This window comes from Pomacea canaliculata, linkage group LG5, assembly GCF_003073045.1.
Source record: "Pomacea canaliculata isolate SZHN2017 linkage group LG5, ASM307304v1, whole genome shotgun sequence".
Taxonomy (NCBI): Eukaryota; Metazoa; Mollusca; class Gastropoda; order Architaenioglossa; family Ampullariidae; genus Pomacea; species Pomacea canaliculata.
Window position 1 is genome coordinate 4065392 of NC_037594.1, and position 26614 is coordinate 4092005.

General features: G+C 40.6%; 1 protein-coding gene across 7 annotated transcripts; it reads right to left on the reverse strand.

Moving 5' to 3' along the window:
* Window positions 1–254: 254 nt before the first annotated feature.
* LOC112565161 (dnaJ homolog subfamily B member 6-like) lies at window positions 255–26552 on the reverse strand. 7 transcript variants are annotated; one of them, XM_025240485.1, is made up of 8 exons: window positions 26463–26552; window positions 14683–14828; window positions 13158–13267; window positions 11462–11638; window positions 10743–10809; window positions 6363–6545; window positions 2814–2924; window positions 255–2341 (listed from the first exon to the last, which is right to left on the reverse strand). In XM_025240485.1, the coding sequence occupies exons 2-8, from the start codon at window positions 14763–14765 to the stop codon at window positions 2218–2220; spliced, it is 855 nt and encodes a 284-aa protein (XP_025096270.1). In that variant the 5' UTR covers window positions 14766–14828; window positions 26463–26552; the 3' UTR covers window positions 255–2217. The 7 variants fall into 7 exon arrangements, with proteins under 7 accessions (XP_025096270.1, XP_025096266.1, XP_025096269.1 ...); XM_025240481.1 differs by having other exon boundaries at window positions 10743–10851; window positions 26463–26551; XM_025240484.1 differs by lacking the exon at window positions 26463–26552 and adding an exon at window positions 26023–26041 and having other exon boundaries at window positions 10743–10851.
* Between the last annotated feature and the right edge of the window lie 62 nt (window positions 26553–26614).

Genomic DNA, 26614 nt, shown 5'->3' on the forward strand with positions numbered 1-26614 from the left:
ACGTTCCTATCTAACTGATCTGCGCAGAGAGTGCGATTTATCTTGGTTGTGATGCTGTGCATTATAAGTTCCCATTACTATTATTACAACGCTTGTATGGAAATTGTAAAGAATCATATCTTGCTAATTTGAAAGTCACAAAACTTAAATGGGTTTTTTTTATTCACTGGGCTGAGCTTAATTTGGTCTGTTTGCTTATTTGAAGTTCAACATAGTTGCATGTCATGTTAAAAGCTTAAAAAAACAATGACACATTTTCTATAATATAGTCTTTTTTATTGATGCAAAGCAGACACCTCTTCATGATCAGGCAAATGTAAGACATTGCCATGTTGTCAGGATGCGATTCACACATCAAGATGGAAAAAAAGAAATCTAATTTCACACTGTGCCCCTCTAGTTTGATATGTTACTTGCCACTGGTAAACTTCTCTCTCCCTGTTTGGCGGTGGATGTAGGCTTTACCTGCTGCTGCAGTATGGGATTACACCAGGACAGAACCAGCTTTGTGCAGAATTGTGTTAAAGCCATAGAAGCCACCAAGAAATTGAAGCATCCCACACCTTAAGCAAGCTGTTAAACTTACATATTTTATAGTCTGCCCCTTTCTCAAAAGATACGTTGTTTTCTCACATAGTTTACCATCTTGGAACCTATGAAATACCTCACTCCTCTCTCTTGAAGCACTTCATTCACTCACTTGCTCACTCTCTCGTGCAAATGCGCAAAAAAAAAAAAGGGTTTAAGGTAGTTACAATAAACCAAATTACCATACTGTCAAATCCAGTAGAGCTTTGTATGAGCGGACATCTAATTTTAATGCTTGCTCATCTAAAACCAACATTGGCACTCCACTTGGATCTTAATATTTAAACTATTTTCAAATGGAAGAAAGTAATCAAGGCAAGGGCAGGCAGAGAGGACCTTTTGAACACCTGAAATGATGGAAGCAAATAATTACCACCACCCTTCACAGTCAGTGAATACAGTCTCATAAATAGGTGGCTTTTTGCCCAGCTACAATGTAGCTGTTAATTTAACAGTTTTTATAGACAGCTCCCAGGCACAGAGAAAGTTGCTGCAAAGGGATCAACATGAGTCAAAACCAGAATGGGCACACTTACTTGTGAAAAAGGAAAATCACATAAAGAATATTCATTGAAAACACCACCAAATTCTTCAAGCTTTCAAACTACTGAAGGAGTATAAAACCCTTAACACTAAAGCTAGAAAGAGCCAACATTAGATAATAAGAACTAAATCCATACCTTAACTCCATTTACAAAAGAAAAAAAAATCATGCTACACTTTCGATCTATTTCACCCCAGCAATGAAGTCCCAGTGCAAACACTTATTTATTCTTCTCTCCTTGGAAGTACATCCAATATTGTACAATCAGTATACACAGATGAGACCTTTATACACAACAAAGCATTGACATATTTATATGCAGAAAGTACTTGATTCAACACCGCACAAAGCATGCGGCATGTAACAATACATTGCCACTATACAGACATTGGTTCAGTATTGTTTCTCCTTTTGCAGACTGTTGTACGACAAAACATTTACCATATAAAGCAGGGGGAAAGAGAAAGAAACCTACAAGAAATTAAGACCAGAGACAAACTACCTCAAAAATTGGTCAGAAAAGAAACACATAATGTTCTCAACCTGTTTATTTTGTTGATGGAACTAAACTTCAACTTCTGGGGGTTGGGGAGGGATGGGGGAAGCTTTTTTTAAATTCTATGGGAGATGCTTACATGTGGAGAGATAAAGGTGTTTTCAACACTGGGAATCCAAGCACTGGCATTAGAGATGTGTGAATGGTCACCTGCACACATCTGAATACAGATTAAAGAACAAATCATAGTAGAGGGATTGGGTGGGTGGGGGCCCAGAAAGTCACAAAGTTGAAGTCGTGAGGTTAGCCCGCAGAGCCATTGCTGAACGTGATTCCTGAACACAAGTTCGTAAGGTGGATACAAAAGAAAAGAAGAAGAACAGTTCTCCATGAAAAAGAAACCAATTTTTTTTTGTAATGTTTCAAATGAAAAAAAAAAAAAAAAAAGAGACCAGGCCAGGCTGCAAGCAGACGATTTCACGACAGTGGCACATGGGTGTGATGGATCCCAGCCAATGTGAAGCCTGGGATGGTGAAGCAGAAGTTGATGATGCAGTCTGCACATGCTGTGTGAACTGGCATGATGCTACTATGCTCGGATGCTTGGTTTGGCAGAGCCACCTTCCAAAGACTGCTGTACACCGTTGACTGTGCGGGACTTGACAATGCCGTCTTCCTCCACAACCACTGTCTCTGTACCGTTCTCCACCACCCTACAAAAGATAAGCCAACCTAAATGTAACCATGCTCTCACAGCATGCACATGATGTCAGAAACCCCAACATGTCAGAACACTTTACTAAAAGTTTACATGTATAAATCAGTTCAAAACTTCATGAAATTCCTCCCATTCCAACCACTCATTTTTGAGACCTATTGTCCTGCTTATCTGGATATATGCCTAACAGACCCAAACAAATTCTATGCCCCTGCCTCTCACAACTACTTAATTTTTTTCTTCATAGCAGTGGGGTGGCGGGAGGTCAAACTTGAACTAATTCATGCAGGCCTGCTGTTAGAAAAGTACACTTGTATCATGTCTAATGTTAACTCCTTCCGCAATCCTGATCTAATATGTGACCCCCCACCAAAAAACAAAAAAACAAACAAAAAAACAAACAAAAAAAACAGTAGGATTTCAAAGATGACTTTAAAACAAATATCAGGAATCAGGGAAGAACTCACCTCTTAGTGACCACTTTTTTGCCATTGACATATTTGGTAGAAGTGGATGTGGAGCGAAAATTGCCTGCTCCATTAGGGCCACCGAAACTGGTGCTGGAAAACTGGGAGAACCTAGGTAAATTACAAGAAAAAATAAAACATGTTACATCCCAACATGGACAGCTTTCATGCGGTAAGAACATCCAAATGTGTAAGTCTAGACACATCATCATCAAGAGGCCACAGACTGACCGGGTTCCCCACTAAACTGTTGCTATTCAACCATGCTGACTAGAAATATTTAACTGACTTGTTTATAAACACCACCATGAAGCAAATTTCAGATGTCAGAAAAAAACAAGGTTGTATTAAGTACAAATGATCATTATCTTGCCCATCAATGTAAAGGATCTCAAATCTGCACACCATCAAATTCATAAACTTAGGAGTCCCTGACTAAAGACATTAACTGTTCCCAAAGAGTCTGTCATTTTTAGACAGATTAAAGAATCTGACATTTTTACCTAAACAACTTTTAAGTAGATCTTCTGAGGTTTCTGAGGTTACAATGATAGGCACAAAATTTACATGGATAGAGAGATCAGGTTTTGTAATGCCTGATGATTTATGCCCACTGTCAGATGAACTTCATCCACACAAATGCCCAAAAAACTCACTTTAGACATATTTTTGCAAATAATAAAAATCTTATTTGAAAGCTATGACAACGAAAGGCTGTAAATCTAAGTGTTTTTGTAACGACACTCCCATTCTGCCAAGAAGGAGGCAGATGGTGGGAGTGGAACCAATAATACAACTAAAAAAACAAAATTAAACAATGAGCAAAACCTCCATGGAAATGTTTATCATTCCAGTATGCAGATAAGCACTTTTTCACTTTAAACTTTTTTTTTAAAAGTCTCATCACACGTCTTCAAAAGCTGAAAACTGCACATACAATGGGGATAATATATGCGACACATAAAAGCGCCAAATCATTACAAAATTATCCGAATACACTATTTGCCTTCTTTCAAATAAAGCACCATTTATGCTCCTTTTATCCCTCCCCCGCAAACTACCTTACACACAGAGCACGTCCATGCACACAGCATCAGTTCATGCACAATCCAGCCAAGTGTGGTATAGGAAGCATAAGTGCAAAGGCCACACAAACACTGGTCTACAGCTACGCTGTCAGAAAGACTGTCACATCCTTAACTCCTGCTGGTGGCTCTATCCAATAATGTAAGTGAATAAATAGTCCACTACCTCCCAAACTCATTTCTCAGTGATTGTCTACTTCCTCTATCAACCAAATGATGCATCATTAAGCCCACCAATGCAGTCAACAAAGCTGAGAAACAAAATAATGCCAACAGCTTCATACCAGTCCACTACCATCAAATGTATTACTTTAATCATGAACAAGATAAAGCTATCAAAATCTCTCTAAACTGACTAAAAGCAAGTTCCTGACATAGGCAGGGTTACAATCCTCATCAGTTTTTCAGTTGCAGTACAAAACATTTAAAGAGAAAAACTGAACATTTCTCAAACATGTCGGGAAAGAAAGAAAACCAAATGTCTATGCAAAGTACAAACTGAAAAATCTGTAAGCTCCAGTTACTATGGAGCAGACTTAGGAAATCTAGTCCACGTGGTAGAAAATGTGTGCTACACAAATTCCTTTTCATGCTATGGCCAACATTGTTTTCAGGCCATTCTATCTATGGACGAGTATAGGTGGACTGCTGTCTGTCCGTCAAGACCAACGCTTAGTCTCTTGCAAAGTGATCCGCTGTTAGTCTCGGCAAGCCTAAACAAACAAAGACTGTGAATAAACCAGATGATATGTCATCTACTGCCTCGTTTTAGCAGTTAACTGGAAAAAATCGTCTGCCAGCAGTCCAGGGATATTGGTTTGTGATTCTATCACAGCATTCCACGTTTTGCAAAATGGCAAGCTAAAATTTCTATCAATGTAATAGTACATAGTGACACCCTACTATCTGCCCTTGACTAAAGAATGAGCCTCTTACATTTTAGCATATTATCTACAACAACAGTCCTCTCTGTCCACAACACCTGACTGGTAAGCAAAGGTAAGAGAAAATGGAGAAAGGTTGGGCCCTGCCTTTCAGATGCCATGTCTTGAGACATATACTGCCCCTGTGGGTTACCAGCCACTGGGCTATAGAAATTCTACCATTTCTTTTAAAAACTGCAAAATCTATCAAATTGGTTTTCATGCCAACAAAAATGCCAGAACAGAGCAACAGAAATTAACGACAAGCAATCTGACACTCACCAAATGCTGTCCTGTCCATTTTCTTCTGTTGTCTAGCTCCTTATCAAGTTACAACAGCTTTAATACTACGTGTATTTTCTTTTTTTTTTTTTAAGAGGACATAGAAGCAAGATGTTTTGTTGCTATAAACCCAGAACCAATTTTGTGCCACCAACAACACAAGGCTGGTTGGCAGTTAGTGCATGTCAGAAGCATCAGAGCTAGAAAACATCAAGCTATCAATACAATTAAAAGGATGAGCCGTGACTTTGCCAAATAGCAACCAGCAATACAGAGGCTGGCATCTTTCATGGCTCTTAGTCACTCATGACATAAAAAATCAAAACTGGTATTCACAACAAAAATGTCATGAATCGCTGTATAAAGCTGAAATAATTCAGAGCATTAGTTTCTTTACAAATGGAAACTTTCTGTACATCAATCTGCCATATCATAGAGAATGAAAGCATCAAATTATCAGAACTAATTATGCTTGATGCTGATCCATCAAGCTGTGTGTTGTATTTATATGAGAAACTCCAATCCTTAATTTTTGTGTCCGAGTGTCTGCAAGTACTCAAAGACATGTTCAAGTTTTATGCTATTCTCCCTTGGCACAATTACCACATAACTGTCAGTGGGCAGATGCACACAAACGCTACCCAGTGCTTGTCAGCTTACTAATTAATCATAGTTCTGTCAAAAATGGACCTGGAATCTGTAAAACGCAGGTCCGCAAGCACGAAAGAAATGATGACAATATCACAACAGCAATCTACAGGAAAGAAAAAGCAATGGGATTTGACAATGCAATAAAGTCACTGTAAAGAAACTAAAGCCCATACGCTACCAGAATTTAGCTTTCTTGACTGAACTACAAAGAGCAGCATACAGTACAGTAACAAGTTTCTTGTAGTTACCTTATGCATCTGAATCCTCACATTTTTAATTGTATCTAACAAAGCATACTTAATACCACCAGCCTCTGAAATTCTTGCCTTCCAAGTCCAGCATCTGTTTGGCTGCCTTATCTGCTAGAAGGAAGTCTGTTAACTTTATTTATACTTGATTAATATTACATGGAGTAGTCTTCTGACAGCAAAAGCTCAAACTAAATGTGTCAGTAAATGTTACGGTGAACAAGGTGAGTACAATCAATCACAAACATAAAAACATGGAGCAGCACAAGTTTAAATTACTGAACACACAGCATGCAGCTGCCCACAGGTACCAAAGAGGCCAGGGTGGGGATACAGGCAGCAAAGGAGTGGAGACTTTACCCGGCCATAGGAGGGAAAGAGAAGAAATCATCCAGAAAAGTGTTGAAGGACAGCTGCATTCTTGGCGGGCCACCCGCCAACAGCTGGTGGTGAGGTGACAGAGGCTGCTGGTGCTGCGGCCGGCTTGCGTGGTCTCTGCGTCGCCGGTGGTAGTGTGGGCTGTGCGGCTGATGGCGCCAAACACTGCAAGCAGCTCTTGTCATCAGCATCGCAGGTCAGGGACAGCTGGTGCCCAGCATTCATCAGTGGTATGGACTAGAAGCTCATTCTGACCCCACTTATGTCAGCAACAGGTGTCATGCTTTCTGTGTGTGTGTGCATGTTCGTGAATACCAATAATCTGTGCAGCCATGCATGAATGCAAAAAAGCTTATAAAGCATCCCTCTGAATGCATGCAGAAAAAGATCTCTAAAAAGCAGTAAAGAATTTTAAGCTTCTTAAGACTATCGTTCCCCAAGCAGCATTTCAGCTTCTGCAGCAAGACTAGGTATGCTACCTTGTTAAGCTAGATAGCATCTTAGTTTAGTCCTTGTTACTCCTCGAGGAGCATAGGGCCGCAGATAGCATCTACATAACCAATAAATATTAAAGCTTCTGCACTGTTCTCCACCTGAAGGAAAACTTGCTCTATGCTGGTGAAAAGGAGGGATTTTGACAACATAGTGATGGAATGGAAAGGACTGGGGATGGGGGAAGGAGGTGAGGACTCAGGGGCAGACTACTACAAGCCAAACAGATTACAAAACAAAAAAAGGAAAAAGTGCTGTCATCAGAGGTCAAGGTAGAACATACGCACAAATGGAACAAGTGGTGTGAGAAAAGGAATATAAACCATGAGCCACTTCAAGAGAACAGCAAACACATGCAGGTCTTTCTAAACAGCTGAACTGCAATTGCTGAATAGCTTTTGTAAGCTTATCACATTCGAAAAGGCATAGGTGACTGAAAGTTTCACGTCATGAGTGTCTGCTACTAACAAATGCTCACACAAGTACACTGCATGTTTGTTACCAAAGATCCAACTGATGGGAAAGGAAGTGCACGCATGCTTCTTCCTTAAGCACACAGTTAATGTGAAAGTGTTCACTGTCAACACAGGGCAAGTTTTAAAAGCCACCACAGAGCAAGATGTGTTCACTGTTTCGGCTTCTAAAATTAATGTGTACCAGCAGAGAGGGGTTCAAGAACAGGCGACATATTCCCAATGACACTGCCATCATTTTCACCTTTCTTGCTTTTTTCCAGCACACATGAACTGAATTCATCACTTTAAACTCTGTACTTTTTACAGACCCTGCCTTAGGAATTACAGCAGAAGCAAGGAAAAAATGTTATTCAAATGCCTCTGCCTGGAAAATGCAAATAAGTCTAACCAAGGACAAGAAAGTATCAACTGAAAAAGGGCAGGCTTAAAGATGCATCTGGAACCACCATGGAGATTTAAAACTCACGTTTTAAGAGAACACCTCTACATTTCATTTCACTAAAATCTCATGATAGTGTACTGATTACTTTTTCTTCCTTATGTAGAAAGACTTTGCAAACCACTGTGGCTTCATAACTATGGTGTTTGCTTCTATTTTGAAGCCACCAACTACCGGCATCTTACTTCTTGTTCTCAAAACTGCAGCTCAGTGAAGGATGATGTCTGAAAGAAGGGGAACTTAATATCGTACATGTGGGTTTGGCGCATTCTGCTCACCACCATACAAAATGCTTGACCTTCACTTTAAAAAAATGAATTGGCCAGGCTGAACATGTACAAAATGCAATAAAGGAAGTCCAGGCTGGTTGGTTGTTGGTGGTGAACACCATTTGAGTATCAGAGGTTAATAGCAATTCTTGAACCTGAAATGTTAACTGCCCGCCTTTGGAATGTAATGCAGTTCATGAAGCATTTTTTAAATGTTATCTGAGGTAACTGGTATCTTGCTAATATACTGGTTAATGTTTGTTCAAAATTCCAGTCCACTGCACAAAGCAGGTAACTTAAAGAAGAAACAAGATGACAGAATGTTAGTACAATTATGAGCATCAAGCAAAGGCAGCCAAGCAGAAGGAATTAAAAAACGATATTTAAAAGAACCTTTTCTTGCCAACCAAGATGTACCTCAATATTTCCCATCCCATTTTAGGCATTAAAAAAACCCAATATTGTTTCTCAGGGTTAGCTGAAATCCTCATTTCTGCTTACACCCGATAAGACTTCATGCAAAATTTTTGACAACTGCTTTCACTGGCAGGGTCAAAATGTACATTGGATAAATTGCTGACTTTATCCCTTTGCATGCATAAATGCGGGTAACTCAGAATCACTCATAACATCAATCAGCATAAGACTTCTACTCCTATCCTTCATGACTTCTAGTTGTTCCACTATACACAGCAGTCCTAAGAAATTAATCATCAATGCTCCTTTACCTCTCTACTGTTGCATCATAATTCACAAACTCTGTAACTTACTGTGCTCCCCTATTTCTGAATTGCAAAATCTGGGTCAACTACATTCCACACAACAGACATGCCATCTTCTTTGTTTAAAGTTTGTAGAACATCAGAAAAATCCTCCTGACACCTAAATGCAAAGTAACACCTTTCTTTGCCCTTATGCAACACTGGAAGGCTATTCATTCTCATTATCAAAATGGCACAATTCCAGAAAAGCAAGATAACACTGAAATGGAAACACACCTGCCTTATCTCCCTTCGAAGAATTACTGGCAGCTACGAAAATGTGAGCCCCCGACAATTAGCTTCTTTCTAATGCTTGAAGAAAGCCACATCTACGTTAGAGACTCACACTGTGCACTGGCATTCTAAGCATGACCATGTGTCAAACATTGTTGCAGGTATTACTGCTAGACATGGTCTCAAAATTGCATGGTTGATTTAAACTCCTTTTACCATTAAAAAAAAAAAACCAAACCCCTACTTAAACCTGTCTTCTCTTTGTCGATGAACCAGGTGCCAGTAATAATCTGGTGAACAGTACCCTTCTTAGTTAGCAGCATGCAACCAACACCAATTTATTAAACAAACTTCCCAACTACGTGGTGCACTCATGCATGTTTGTCTTGTATCCGCTCACATGTCATGCCAAGTACCTTTTGTGCAAGTGTGTGCATGCACCTGCACAAAGGCACATGTGAAGCCACTACAGATAAAATAAAAAATGCACTTCAAGTAAAACTTACTGTGTTGCTGACATACAAACCTCTCATTTCTTCACCCAGAACGAGGACTTCCCTGATCACTCTCTCATCCCTCCACACAGCTATGACTAGAGACTAGAGCTACTGCTAACATATGCCCTAACATCATCTTCACGCCTACCACAATGCAAAACTTACACACAAAAATTCACAAGTTAGCTCAATACAAGTCACTATTTGCCCAAATCTAAAGTAATTAACTACCCTCTTCTCTCCTTGTTGATAAAAACGACTTCAAACATGCAAACACAAGGGCCGAAGCCATACTATCACAATGGGTACATCTCAGCAGCCTACAGATTCAGTTCATAATGTAAACTGATTATGTTAAGGTTTTGACTTCATTCTCTGGACAGTGATGTTTATAAGGTTGTATCTTGAGAACAGATGGAGGGTTTTTCACTCAAGAGTCCGTTTTGGGGAAATATCATCTTGCACTTAACTCGTACTAGTCATTTAGGACAAAACAATTGCACTTTTGTAGCTCACCACTAGATACAAATATTGCCATCTACCCCTAGCTGATAGTAAAGGTTATCTACGTTTTATCAAAAGCTAGCTTAAAATATTTATAATGACCTTACTTCTCCTCTTTTAATCACTCTGGTATCATTTGACCACACACAACAAACCACTTCCAAACCCATACGCACTTAAGTTTGTCAACCTGTACAAGACTTTTCACTGATTACTGCAAGCAACATCACCAGTCTGGCCACATTCTCCAGGACTGCTTTAGCATCTCTCATGATTTTACTTACCTTAAATGATGATTCCAAAGCCAGAACCAGAGATTTTTGCTAAAAACTGGCTCTATTTGCAACCATGACAACCATTTTTAATCACTGGCACCACAGCTTTTCATTCCCAGCTTGTGAATTTTTTTTCATGAATTACTTTCCTTTTCATACAATCCTTTTTCTTCATTCCAACATGTACAAAATTATTAACTGTAACAAACTGCCCTCTGGGCACCTTTTTTAAAAAGATAAATAAACTTTCTCCTTTCAATATTTTTATTTATACCGTCCATAAGTCTGATACAGTAGTGACTCATGCCATAGCAAGACCACTTATCAGACTGGGTGCCAGAAGGATTAAAGAAGGTTGTGTGGGAATCCTTATCAAACAAAAGTTGACCAACTAAAGACACGCATGCAGACTTACCCAGAGCTAGCAAAAGGATCACCGGAGAAGAAAGAAGAAGAGAAGAAACCGTCATTCGAAGGAAATCCTGTAAAAGATTGTTCGAACATGTTGCCTGATGGGGTACCACCTGAGAAGAAAGTGAGGTGTATGTTTAATGCCTGGGTGTAGGTCATGAATGGATATACATTGTTTTTAAATAAGCACTTGCTTACACAAACTAAGGTATATGCATCCATGCACGCACTCTCACCCCTGCACATGCACACATACACATGAATGCCCATGCACAACACATATATAAATATTTCTTTTTCTTTAAAATCCTTTCCTGGACAACACTCTTCTGAGTACTAGTTGTCTCCTCCCAAGCTGCCAGCTGTTCTGAAGACTGCCACAATGAATCAAAGAATGAACATGGTGCAAACTTAGCCTATTAACTATTTGTCAGATCTAACATTAAAATTGTTAACAGTACACTATTTTAAAAGACTTAATGCTGGTGTAACTACAGTAACTCCATTTTAAAAAGCTATCTAAACAAACACTTCCCTTCAAATTAGGGACTTAACAATTTAAAAAAATGATTTACATAAGACAAATCTGTAATTTTTGTTATAAAAAAGGCCTTTACACACACTCCCTAAAAGTCTGTCATCTACTAAAGTACTTTAGCTTCTGGGGCCTATTTGCTGACAAACTGTTCAGTGTACTGCACAATTACCAATGATGGCTCTTACCACCAAAAATCCTGGAAAAAGGATCATCTGTGCCGAAGAATTCCCGGAAGATCTCCTCTGGACTGCGGAAGTGGAAGTGGAAGGCGCCATGGGATCCGTGAGCAAAGTCATCATCTGTGGTCGAAGCCCCACGCACCGCATCCTTGCCATACAAGTCATACACTTCTCTCTTTTTCTCTGCAGCACACATACAAGTAAAGGTGTATAGATAATCCACATAAGAATAAATCTCAAATGAATACATCCAGAGAGTAATATATAGATCAAGACAACTTGTCCATCTTAGAGGCTATCATGCCTAGTAGTAACATTTGTGTCCACAAAGAACATCGAAGAAACTTTGCAAGCTCATTCTTACTCCTCTGGTCACACAAAGCTGATTGCCTAAGCCTCTACAGTAGTTCTCTTTGCATACATGTGTAACGTGCCATTAATGTAGGTGTTAGCAACATGAAATTTAAAAAATGAATAATTAGGTAAATCATTTCCAAACATGATTATATTCCTTAAACCTGGAAGCAAGTGAGTTTGACAGGAAGTTTCAATAATTTTCCATTACAACACTCCTTTAGCTGCAAAAACAGCATCTAGCACAACTACACATGCAAAGCACTATACAGCAAAGGAAGCGTCTGAACTCCCTGGGACACCTGATTACCCCAGTGAATGTAGGCCTTTGTAGGGTATTTTTGTGCATCCTGGAGCAACAAGCTCTATCTCATCATTGCATTATAAATGAGTTAATACAGCGGGACTAAAAAATATCTTGTTTTTTTTACTTAAGTTTTTGAGTATCAGGCTTCTTCTGGACCTTCTTTAACCTACTAAAAAGTGAACGAGGAAACATTAATTTGACAAATATTTTTAACAGCGCAATTAGAGTACCCAAAGCATCTAAATGCTTATTTTCTACACTTTCGTATAGTTCCAATAGCTTCATTTGTTGTGTTTCATTACCTTCGCCATCCGTGACCAATTCTCTGGCGTTAGTTTCTGTAACAGGCTTTTTTTTCACATGGTGGGGTTGTTAGCCCTACCACAACCTCCTTTAGCTCTAGATGAGGTGTCCACCTTAGTCGCTTCTTAGGACATGCCTGGCTGGATGGCATGGACCCTATTCTTACAATGCTCGCTAGGCAAGCATACCCCAGGGTTCCACAGGGACTTGTAACTATTCAAATTTTATTTTATATTTTATTTTAAAAGTATCTTTAAGAAAAATTCATAAGAATGCTATAGCCAGACATCTGATATTAAATTTTTGCAAGGGGAAAAAACCCTGTGAAATGGCGTCAGCAATTTTTAAAAAATGTTTGACCAGTCAATATAAATGAAAAAGTTCTTTCGTAAAAGCAAAATACTCAATGCTGTACATTTTCTTTCTTTCCCAAGATAAAATACTGCTTCTGTCAGTTAATAAAAATGTTACTGTTCATAAATATTACAGAGAAGTAGTGACTCAGATATGGCTTTGTTTGAGCCTGAACATCAAAACCTATGCATCCTGGCAGTCTTTAACACTTTTAAGATTTAACAGGACCATTCACACAGAAGCAAAAAATGTGTCCCAGACAGTTTAGTGAATTTCTGAAACTCAACTCTAATAATCATTGTAAAAAATATGTGCTTTCTTGGTATTTGTATGAAAACTTATGCATTTCATAACCCTATCACTCACACATTTAGTGCTACTTACTGTCTGACAGCACATCATACGCCTCAGAGATTTCCTTGAACTTCTTCTCTGCTTCGTCTTTGTTGTTGGGATTTTTGTCTGGATGCCACTTTAATGCAAGTCGCCGGTACCTGCACACAAAGATAAACTCATTTGATTCCCTGGCATAGAGACAGTAGTTCTCCCCCTCCCCCCTTTACTACATGCCAGTCTCCCACGTGTACATGGCCACAACATGCCACCTCCATTCAGATGAAAGTACAGAACTTGCCACACACAAGCACTACAAGACTCAAACTAGCTGTGTAGGGACACACAACAAGGACATGCATGTGTGAATGGATTCTACTTCTCACAACTTCATTTTAATTATATTTTGTAGGCATATTTTTAAAAAAATCCTATTCCCTTGGCTACAAGTTAAAGATAATGTCCTGTTAAGAAGTGTACAAAGCACTAGCACAAAATCAATGTCAGTACTTAAAAGACCTTAACCTCCAGGGTTCGGTGTTGTTACAGTGGGACAAACATCCCTCTCCCTCGAACCAAGAGCTAAACTGACAGAACAGTCTGTCCCCCACCACTACCATCACCTCTTCTACTAGTATATAGCAGTGTCACAAAAACGTCTGTAATTTAATCTGGGTTACTGGTTTCCTCTGATTTTTAAAAAGTCAGATGTTATGACCAGATACGTGAAACATTAAATAATGACTCTCAAGTCCATATCAAACAGCAATCAAGAATCTTGTGCTGCAATCAAAAAAATTTTTTATGTTTGTGTGTGTGTGTGTGTGCGTGCCATTTCTTAAGAAACAGAAAAGCCCTTCTGAATTCCCACCCAAGTGATGCTTCAAAAACAGCAGACTCAATGAGGAACTAATATAAGGTGTTCTAAAGCATGTGCAGCCTACACTACAATGAAGACATTTATACCAGTACTTGTATCCATTTAGAAAAGGTATAACCCACCCAGTTCTAGACTGCCTGACAAGCATCTTTTTTTGGGGGGGGAGGGGAACACAAATACACTTGAACATAAGCATTACATGCACATGTGAAGTACACACTATGCACGCAGTCTCATGTGTGCAGTCATGTACAAATGCAACACATGCCTGGAAACATTTGTGCAGAGCCATTTGTCTCTAGGGCTCAGCATCTATCTGCCAAAGAGTATTACTTGATATGACAATCACTAGTTCTTTTCCTGCAAGACTACCAGGTGATTCACAGAACTGGCATTTCACCTGAAAGGTCACAGCCCAGTGAATACAGAGTCTAACCTTCCAACTGACACTGGGTGTGCACTTTTAAGGTTTGAACACATGGATAACTATGCTACACACATCTGCTGCACATAGCAATTTTCGCTTCACATGCCAACTACATTGAGTGCTAGCCATAAAGATGGCCACTGGAGCTAATGGAATGCAGGATTCAATCAGCCTCTGATTTGGTCTGCACACATTAAGTAGCTAACCATGGCATACTGCACGCCTATAGTTGTTTTGCTGGTAACCAAATGGAACTTTTCAATACTTACGCTTTCTTGATCTCCCGTTCATTGGACTCCCTGGTGACCCCCAGAATTTCATAATAGCCCATATCTCTTTTGCTGGCAGGCATGGTGAGCCAGTCAGGTGCTTCTGTCACACTGTTTATCTGTGACTTAGCTCCTCACAGGCTGTTCTGAAACACCAGCAACATCAAGACTTTAACTAATGTGCTTAGAGCTGTTTCTGCATTTAAATCAACACCATAAATTCATCATGAAATTCAGGTCACTACAATCAAGTTGGCTCAAAAACACAGTGGGTCAGTGTTTGTAACCATCTCTCCCACTTACTCCACTACTCAAGAAGTGGCTTAAATGCACTTCTTATCAGCATTCTTGAACAATCCAATTGAGTTGCTTTTAACTATACCAGTTGATATTTTAGTTGGATTTGTTGTTGTTGTTGTTGTTGTTGTTGAACTCTGACAGTTGAATAATATTTTCTTTGTAACATCCTACCTACTTTTACTGAACATCCATTTAATGATAAATTGCTTACAAGCAAACTGAGACCCTGCTGAGAGGAAAAGACATGAATATAGCTACAATCGATGGTTTGGTTAAGCACTGCAGCACAGAACATTATTTATTCAAAAACTGCTGTGGAGCTGCAGAGGTGTGGACAAAGTCTTCTCCAGATGTTTGGTATCACCCTTATGCATGTCTAGGGAGCTGCAATAAACCCCGACTCTCAGCTCCAGCTTTCCCATCACTGTCATAAGCCCATGGCTGTTTGCAGGTAAGGGCAGGACAGTTCAAACAGGGCAAGAAAGGCACGATTCTGCCAGGCTCAACTCTATGGCCTGCATCAGAGTTTAACTGATCCAGGCGCACTGCTCTATAAATAGGCACACTTCGAGATAAACACCATCCCCCCTGCCCCCGACCCACCAACCCACCCTTCATGCTGTGCCGCAGGTTCTGCAGCTTCATATTCCCTTGACAGTAACCCCTTGCACGCGAGCACACATGCAAACACATAGGAGAATTTGGAAACTCCATCGTGATCGGTTTAATGAGATCGAAAGGCCAATGTGAAAGACGCGATTCCTACCCGACCCTAACACCCACCCCTTACTACGCTGGGAAAGAGGTGAGAGCGGAGTGGCAAGAAAGGTTCAAAGCAATGACACCGCACTGAAGATCACTGGGGTCGTTGGCAACTTTTGTCAAGATGAGTGCTTGTAAACAACGGAGGCGTCTAAGGATGATGAGGGCGTTGTTTTGCTGGCTCCAGCCCAAACAACAAAGGTAAAATTCTCGCAGAGGCCGACAAGACCTTTTAATCCGCTTGGTGACGAATGCCGCAAGCACGTACTCCACACTGCTGGGAAACGTTTTGCTACCTGAGGTTACTACTTATCATATTGATGATGGTACTTGAGTTGGTTTAATCCAGCACGGCAAGCAAAGCCACTGTGTGGGTTTCCAGTCCCTAAAATATCTCCCAGAATATATGTTGCCTCTCCGTTACGAATCAACCACCATTAAACCATACGTCAGCAAACATCAACTAAAAATCAATCAAGACCCTTGATCCAATGAATCCCACCAAATAGGTTCACGGTTCTAACGTCATTTAACGGTCGGCGCACTCTCTTCACATTCTCCGGGCCATGTACACCGGACCACGTTCTGAAAGTCTGGTCCGTGTATGCACACATCGTCGACTGATACGAGATCACACAAAAAAATTCCTCCCCGAACCGAAGATCCCCGACACAAAATGGACGGCATGCAAAATATCACATTGCAGGCTGCGGCAGTCCACTCACTGGTACGGTTTAATTATTTACTCGCTCCGCCAATTACAGATATGGAAACAACACAGGCTGGGCCCGCTTTACCATGTGTGTCGATGTAACTTTACTGCACACCTATGAGCTGCTGGTAGGGAGAGAGCGACAGGTGGCGACTGTTGACGGGAGGAAGAGATGACACAATGCACCAGCCCCAGCGGCAAGAGAAAACAAATGAGGGTTTCACAAACAGGTGTTCGCATCACGCACGGACACAAGCACGAAGAGAACGAGTACCTCTCTACCTGTGGCGAACATCCGCTCTGCCATCACCTCCACCCTCCCAGCACTACAAGGAGACACGAAGTGTAGGGCTGGAGTCGGAGGGGTTGGGGAGACGATGCTACCGAACTGCTCCGGGTGCGAAAGACGTCAGGCAATACGCCGGACAATGAGAGTCAGGCGGCGAAAGGTCTCCGACCAGCTCACGTTAGCTGCTAGCCATGGCGGAGGAGCAGATGGCAAGCCGTCAGCAAGCAGCCCAGACGTGAGACGGGGGAAGCAAGGGAGGTAGCAAGAAGGATGAGGAAGCCGCAGCAGGCTGAGCCCCCTTCAGCGTGAGAAAGGAGGAACCGCCAGGCGCATCGGCGGGTGGATGCTGGAATGCAGGCTGCGCAGGCATGGCAAGGGGCCGCCCACTCACTCACTGACGGGTGCTCATAAACACCCGGGCACCAATGACGTGGTGCTCACGGCAGCAAGCCCGCACCAGCACTCAGAAACACTGCGGCGAAAGGATGCACCGACATGCCTACATCCCTGCCACTGCGACACCAGACCCTCCGCGCGGTCAGCCCTTCAGCTCATGTCACGCTTCTCCAGAGTTCACGTAATCTCTTTGTCTTCTTCGCGGACAATCGTCGTGATCATCACAGCTTAGAAACTATGTCATATTCTGCGTGTCCTCCCCCTCTTCTCCTCCAACCTAAAAAAAAAAAAAAAAATAGGGGGAAGAGTGGGAAAGTCGACAGTGGCAAGATAAGGAAGAGTTGGAGGCGGATTTGGGGGATAAAGGCCACTTTTTTGACAGCAGTGTTAAAAAATGAGAAGTGCGGGTTCATTTACTTCAGCATACCTGAATGGCTGGCAGGGCGAAACACACCTGCAACATTGCCATCTCTGTGAGCGCTACCCAGTACTCCAAGAGGGAGGGGAAAATGAAAAGGAAGCGGTGGTGGTGGCGGATGGAAGTGGGGGGTGGCGACAACCAAATTTAGCTCGGTGCTGGATGAGTCACGCTCATAGATTGGAAAGTACCTGTTAGTCCTGTCTCAGTTTCGTCAACTCCCAAGAAATCGGTCTGGCAGACCGAACGCACACACATCATGCACAACAACACAAAGAGAACTTCGTTCTCTAACAGATGTACAGTTCAGGAACTAAAATGCTATCATACTTTGTATTCCATGTCGTTCCAAATTAAAACTAGTAGTTGGGCTGAGAAAATGTTTTTAAAAATTGACACTCTATTATCAAAGTCAGACTTATTTGATGCTACTTAAGTGTTTTATCAAATTAAAAAACAAACACCTTCAAATTTAAAAAAAAAATCTTCAGGCCACTTTTCAGAAAAAGTATCATGTTTGAACTTAAAACGTTCCAGATTACATAACTTTCAATAAATGAATGCTTGCACAGCATGTATTGATGTAATGCCCAACTTTAGATCTTTTTGTAAAATAAATTTTCAATGCTCCCATCATTGTACTTTGTTTTTTTATGTTACCATTTACACAGATTGTCTCTGCTGTTAGATATTAGAGCATTTTCATATAAGATAGTTGTGAATAATGCATATACAAAAGGCAAGCTGCTAATCACAGAAGACAAACAAGTGTTCTCATCATTAATCTGACCCTGTCATCTACAACCTTTAACTCACTCCTTCATGGTATCTACCAGTATGCCAGAATATATACAGGTCTTTTGTGGAAATGCCAAAATTCCACAGTACCACCTTCACCTTTGCAGTCAGTGATAAAGAACTCATGAACAACAACAACACCCCATGTTTGTCTGCAAAAAAGAAATCCATTAACAAGAGTACTTTATTGGCGTTTGAGGACATTTTGAAAGGCATTAGCTCTATATACTAAACCCACCGATGACATTTCTCAAATGTAAGCATTCACTCACATCTACACTGGAAAAGTTGACAAATTGAGCAAGATTTCAACTACTGAACCTTGAAAAGTATTTTCAAAGGAAATGAATCTGCTCTCTCTGTTTTGAACCTTATACATAGCAAACATCAACATAGACAATACAACTATGGACAGTACTCAAAAGGCTAAGAAACTGTACATTATCATATAACAAAATTGCAGATGACACCTATCCCATTTAAGAAAAGGAAACTTATCTGCTTGAAAAGAGATAGCCTTGTTTACGTGCAAGCCTAATGGCAGCACCCTATGATAACCATCTGACATGCCCAATTGCTATTAAGCCTGCTGTGGAATTAACTAGAAGACCAGATCCAGGAGTGGGAGAACGTCTCTGGCAAATCTTCTCTTAAGGAAACCCGATAAGACGTAAGTAATGTGGACCAAATCTGTTGAACATTATTACTGTAACAAATGGTTGAGGTTAGGATGTGAGGTGTTTGAGACCCCGTTTTTCTAGAGGCCAGCTGTTTGTGAGGGCGGTAACCCATCTCATCCCTCTCCACTGCTCTACCTTTCTCCGATCCTCTTTAGAGTCGTACCCACCCACCCACCCGACAGCTGGGTCGACTTTGGTTCGCTGCTGCGCGCCACACGGGTATCGGACGTCAGCTCTTACCACCCGATTATCCGCCTCCACGTTGCATCAATAGGCACAGCCAAAGACTGAGCTTCATTTATGGTGATCGCCCGACTCGGGAAAAACGTAACGATAGAAACCCAAGAACAAACAACTGACCCACTCAAGACATGCTGAAAGTGAATATCCCTTGAAAAAGGAAACAGTAATTCTCATGCACTCACGGTCGCCAAAAGCACTGGCATAACCAGGTTTTGTTGTTTTCATCACAGGAAAAGCCTTTCATCTATGCTCCGATTACACGGCACCTCATTACGATACTACGTCATGGCTATGGAGGCCACCAGAATCAGTACTGCATACCTCGTTGCTCCCCATAGGACTTAATGAGACCTTCGCCACTCCTTCCTGCCGCCATCAAGCAGCGAAAGCGCAGTCGTCACGCAAGTGGCCGTGACACATTGCCTGCCGCGTGACTGCTCGTGACACATCGTCGGCTCATCCAAAGGTGCAGCGGCAGCAGGTAACAACCGCGGATGAAAGAAAAAGTAGACAATGAAACAAAAAGGAAGAATGTAACTGAAATGAAATGCAATACAGGTTCGTGCGGCCTGACAATGCCACATGCGAGTGCGCGCACACACACACACAAACATACCATTAAGTCGCCATCACCACAAGACGTTACGGTTGACACATCCCCATGGCCGACATCAGAGGCCTGCAGCAGACAGCTACGGGAAAGAGGGCAAAGGATGGAGGATGGGCCCCCAACCCATCTTCGTCGATCGCCCCTCCCTTGCAGGTTTTTAAAACACTGCCAACGAGACACTACAGAGGCCTGTGCACGTGGAGAAGCGCGCGATAGAGAACGGGAAAGAAAAAAATAACTGCGGATTCTGTTTGAAGCCACTTGGCTGCCATCGGCCAAGCCTGTGTTTCTGGTCTGACGGCAACGCACTCACAAAACGCGAGTAGGAAGTGTGGTGGGGGAGTGGGAGGTAATTGAGTCATGCCCACAACGCGAGGGATGGAGGCTTCCATAAAGGTACTGGAAAATAAGGAATCGTTTTCTACTCTCCTGGACCAACTTATGCAGAAAATTGTCTCGCCATGACTTCCGTTTGAGAACCAGCGTTGTCTCTCGGGCTTCATTTCCTCATCCCTGACCCCAGCATCATTTATTTCAACGTCTTCCGACTATTTCTCCCCCCGACACACACACACCTCCTCGTGAACTCAGGCCGAGGGGTAAAAACTGCAACAAAAATCTCCAATGACGATCACTGAATCGTCGCTAATTTGGGAAATGTCCTGCACAACTGGTTTCTCCACAGGCAAGGAGTCAAATATGCGAAACATCCACAGATAGGTTCTGCAAGATGGTGTATAACCGCGGACGTATCAGTTCATCATCCTCATCCACACGGAACTACGGCCACATGCAAAGAGGATTTTTCATCTATCTGTAACCTAAACCACTTTAGAAACTGAAGCAGGATATTAATTCGTGCTCGTGGTCCTGAGTTACAGTGACACAGCCAACGTAAAAAACAAGGTGTATGTGAGGCACCTGGAAAGACCATGCATGCAAAGCAAGTAACTTTCTCTTACGGGTTAGAACAGACATTTAGTGTTTAGCATGAAACTTAGGAGAAACTATTAAGTGACAGTTACACAGTCATTCGACAAGATGTAAGGCCATTTATGTTCAGTGCAACCGACAACTCATCGAATCGAACTCAAACGAGATTTCATGAACCGGTTCTCTCTCACCATCAAAATGGCAAAATCCTGCTAGTGAGAGACGTTTGACGTAGAGGAATCCTACTCACGTTGCAGAACAGTTTGCTACCACCTACTACGCTCGACTTCGTCAATCAAACGTAATGGGGTCAGCGTGACCCCACGCGTCCTGGCACTGCGGCGGTGTCTCAAAGACCCAGAAATCACGTGACGTAGCACTGCGCTGTCTCCAGACTCTGGGAGTCATGGGGCGTGACTGTGCAGTGCACGGTGCCTAATGACGACACCAAGTCATGCGACGCGGCACCGCGGCCAACGCTGTCTACAGACACGGGGTGGGCCCAGTCGTCTGTGTATCTACCGCCGATATCTTACACAAATTCTACAGTGCAAACGTGTTGAGAACCATGTACAGGAACACACGGATATAGCAACATCTATCTCTGCCCATGCGATAACCCTCCCGACACAAGCCAACTTCACGTTAGCATTTCCGCCGTCAGTTGTCTGCGCCTGGTGCGAGGTGCACGTGCCGGCACTCCACGTCAAGTATGCCGACAGCAGTTAACACGTCGTTAGACGCTTTTTCAAAATGTTTCTTTACGCAAGCCTGCTGGTCAGTTAAGACGTGTCCTTTTATCGCCGCATCCAGCATTTGCTGAGGCATTGTGGCACTGCTGTTTACACAGGACAGACAGACCCCACCTGACAAAGCTCAGTCCCCCCAAGACAGTCGCCCGCAGTTTGTACGCAAGAGGAGGATCGGCATGAGGACCGAACTGCGTCACATCCAGCATACTGTACCATGTAGTGTTCATCGCAACCTGCCGACATTTCACCGCTACAGTAGCAACATAAACACTACAACCTCAGACGTCAGTTATAAACCTACGGACACAAATCGGCAAAGCCGAACTAGTCATTATTACATCCATCATGTATACACACTCCCTTCGCCATGTAACATTTGAGGCACCGACAAGAGATATCAAAAGTGAAGACTTCTAGTCATCGTCTATCACCTGCTTTGCTGTTGACAGCATTTTCTCATAAGTGGTGAAAGAAGTAAATGCAGAAAAACAAGCTCATAGCTAGGTGGTCCGTCAAACTCGCTATGTAGTGTCTGACAGTGGGTGTGGACTGCCTCATCAGCCTGCTCCACCCTGTCAACGCCATTTGTACCTGCTTCCTACCTGTCACACCGCGGCCGATTGATTCTCTGATCGCCTAAAAAAATAAAAATAAATAAAAGAGCGAAGTAGACCACTTTATAGGTTCGGCTTGGACCTCAGTGCTATACAAATTTACCCATCAACACATGCAGATATTCTTTATTTTCAATAACGTCGACGCCTTCCATGTGAGGCTGACCGAAGTAGCTATGGTGACAGCAATTCACATAAGCATTTGAAGATGTGGGAAGGAAAAATCACGTGTTTACTTCCTTGTGTACTCATCCGCCAACACGATCTCTCGTCCTCTGTCAAAACACGACAACAGGACCGCCACAGCTCAATACCAATCTCAAATGTCGGTGCTACACGCTCTCAACTTTTAATGCCGTCTAAAATCTTCCTCGTCTCTGGCGCCAACCTGATCTTGGAATGACGCCCACAAAGTTGTGCAGATGACAAAACCCATCGAGGACTTGGCTATCACCCAGAGTACAGTACAGCCAGGGTATTGTAAGAGCCCCGTCAAGGGCGACAAAATACGCCTCCCGTTTGGCGTGTGTGGGGTGGGTGCGGGAAAGCTAAGTATTTTTTCAATATCACAATTTTTCAAGGCATCCCCAAAAGAAACTGAAGGTACATACAAAAGGGTGTCACTATCGGTACAACGCTAAAAAAAAAAAAAGGCAACGCATTTCCTTACCGCCCTAATGGCAGCTCACCCATCAGTAACATATCTTTATAAAGGACATGTTTCTAGACACTCTAAATAAAACCTATAGAACTGAACATTATTCTGAGGTAGGCACTTTTAGGAATCACCACTGTAACAAATTCATTAAAGCAACTGATTTCAAATGCTCTAAAAATATAAAACTGTTTCAGCATTTTATCAAGAATACCAGATCTAAGGAAGAGTTTTAGGAAAATATCATCCTCAATCTGTACTAGGTATAAAAATTTACTTTTTCTAATTGGATAGTAGAAGCTAAAATGTTAAGTCAGTTTTATGGGCCACTCCTTGCTACATGACTACATACTGGGTGGTGAAATAACATTATCATCAAGTAACATGACTTCTAAGATAGTTCCACTGACAGATATAGTAGTGCTGCATAACATTTTAAAATGTTGGCTGAATGCCTTTAATTATACAAACAGAAAATTGCTGCAAATGAGGCCCAACATTTTTTTTAAATGAGTGCCTTATATTTACACTGGAAAACTTATCAAAACAAATATACTTATCACGCTGGTTCATAGGCTTTTTATTCTCAATACTTTCACTTGTCATGCTCAAAAAGTCTTTTGACCATCTTCTGGGTTAAATAAAAAAAAAAAAAACACCTATGATCTATTATTCTTGTTTTAAAACAGTCTTGGAGCGCGCCTCTCTTTTTACAAACACTTTTAAAATAGGTGTTCACAAAAACACAATTCCTAATTCTGCATTACAAAGTTTTGCTCTTGAACTTCATAGTTTCTTTTCTTCAAATGTAGCCAATTGTTAGCTGCATCACAAGTTTTACAATGTTAGCAGATGTTTCTCATACATTTTTCAGTGCAATTACATTTCTGCCTTTCTCCAACTTCCCCTTTTGATTACAAATGAAATGATGATGACAAACTCCATTAACCCCCATGGGAAATTATAACTTAAGAACGTATGCTCAGTTACAAAACAAAAAACAAAACAGAACAAAAACTAGTTACAGGATAAGTGCTGCATTACAGGAAAAAAACAACAAATCCCATCTAGTTCTTGCTACACTTCGCGATGCACATTATAGGAACCTCATGTGACAATTATCTATAATCAGGGAGATTTTTTTGTGATCTAAACATCTATACAAATTTCCTTACGGCCTAAAAAGTAAAATACCTTCCCTCATTCCAAGTTAGAGTTTCCAAAGCAGACTGCTGCCAGAACAATAACAGCACTTTTATGATAAAAGTCTTTTCTACTTGGGTTTTTGGTACAAAGCACTACCACCCATCACCTTCTGTTCTAGATGAGTAGTAGAAAACAAAAACTGCTCACAAGTAGGATTCAATGCCTTCAGTTACAAACCTGTACAAGCGACCAAAAAAAAAAAACAGTTTAAAAACCAAATTTCTCCTGAACACCAACTTTAACAGCTCCTACTTCAGAAAATGAGTTTCAGTTGTGACCAAACACGATATTATGCACAGTGATTTTCAATCTGTAATGTATTGTTAATGTTTTCAATGCATTACACTTCTAGCACATTCTATCATATGACAAGTTGTAAGCATACTTTAAACTAACCTTCAAACCAGTCTCTAGTCTAAACCACCTAATATCATTCTACGGGTTACAAGTGGCATATCTGTTATGTCCTATGGAGAAAAAAAATATGATTAAACAATCTCTGCCTTTCTCCTTGTCACTTAAAAGATAACAAGCATATAGCCCTTGGCTGTCCTTTGTTCCAGCTGTACCGCTGTACCCATTTCTGAGAAAAGGACTTTCTATTCAAAATGACTTTCTATATGACTGGATTGACTATACATACACTGAGCTTTAAACTATCAACAACAAATGAACTATGGCCAAAGAACAGAAGATGTTTCTGATTTGGTCCACTTTCTAAAAAAAAAAAATTCTATGGTCCTTATCAAATGATAAATCATTGTAGCATGATTTTTTTCATTTTATTTCTTAGTTAAAAAATAAATCCTATATGTTTTGCTCTAAATAAATATAAAAACAGTACCTAACAAGATATTTAAAATATTACAATTATAGATCTAAAAAATCAGAATATGAATCCAAGGCTCTGACTATATTATTCTGGTGCTAACCATATATCTCCTGAAGAATAGAAACCTGTAAACATGAAAAATAAAGCCAATAAAACTGATTAAAAAAAATTCAAAAAAAAAACCTATGTTTGATCACATATTTAATAAAGACAATCCATGGTTATTAAGGAATAACAGTGTTTAAATGTAAAAAAAAAAAGCATTCATAATTTAACACTTCATTGTGCATAGAGCTTACCGTGTGTCAGACAGTTCCTGATGATATACCACGTTCTCTCTTTTGTCTTCCTAGAATGTCTAAATCTATTAGCGATTATTAGTGCTCCTTATCTTGTTTAAAAAGAGTATTAACTAGGAGGTCACAACACAATGTGAATTTTTTTTTTTTTTTTAGTAAACCCTAGTCTACACTGAGCACATATCACAGCTCAACACAAATTTCTCAAGGAAAATGAATGCAACCACTGTTTTCACACATAAACTTTGCAAACTGTGACAGAATTACAGTTTCTGAACTTCTAATCCAATATTTGTCTTTAAACTGTATCCCTCTCTTGTCTTTCTGATTATATATAATAGCACTTACTTTTATGCCCACATTAGTGAATTCTGCTAAATTTTCCACTAAGGAGTATAACCATGTTAGTCCAAATATCAATAAAAATGGCACCACGTAAAATAGTATTCAATTTCAATGAGGTGAATTTAGCCTTTACAAAAAAATTCTGCAAATGTCACACACTTACAATCTTAGCCCGTGTTATTCTTCAAATGAAAAAGGAGAATATAAACTAGAATTTAACCACAGATGTAATCTCTATATTAATAGTTAACTAAAAATAACTCTGAACCTCACACAACAATACTTATGATACTAATTTATGTCTAGGGATTCCCCGTAACGTTTCGTCCGTTTTGAAAATTACGCCACCTCCTCTAATTAAAAAAAAAAAAAAACCCGCATTATCTGTTATGTTCAATATGTTAACAGTAATTAATGAAATTTATCAAATTCAATGAAATTTATGTGTTTGAAATATGAAAATAGGTCTCCTAGAAAAACTGTCAACTAATCTCACCCACACCAATGATGTATTGTCACCCAACGTATCCTTGGTGTCAACCACTGAACAAGGATCAGAAGCGGACAACGCAGTTAGTCCGCATTATACTCTTCAAACGTACTACTGGAGTTGACGAAGAATAAGAAATAAAATTCTACAAAATTATAATTCTTTTTTTAAAATAAGGACTTGTAATGAGATATAAGAGTTCCGGACAGAGCTAGTTTCTGGACGAACAAAATCAATCGTTATTCTTAGATTCCACTTCACCACTGTCGTTCAGATACTTGACCGTTGAGACAGTATTTTTTGTGATTCTACTTTATATTAACGAAGACAACAACAGCACCATGTTATAACTAAACAAACAAGCATATATAGTACTCAATGCAATAGATAATTTGCAATCCAAATACATTAAATATTGTAAGAAACATGGAGCTGACGTTACTTACTCCACAACCTTGCGTGATTTCGTTCCTGACGATCTATTTACATACAAACATCTCGAAAAATCTCGTCAGCCTTAATATCATTTAAAATTAGTAAATTTTATAAATTTATTCACATATTTGACGTTATTGACTGTAAAATACTCTTATAATTA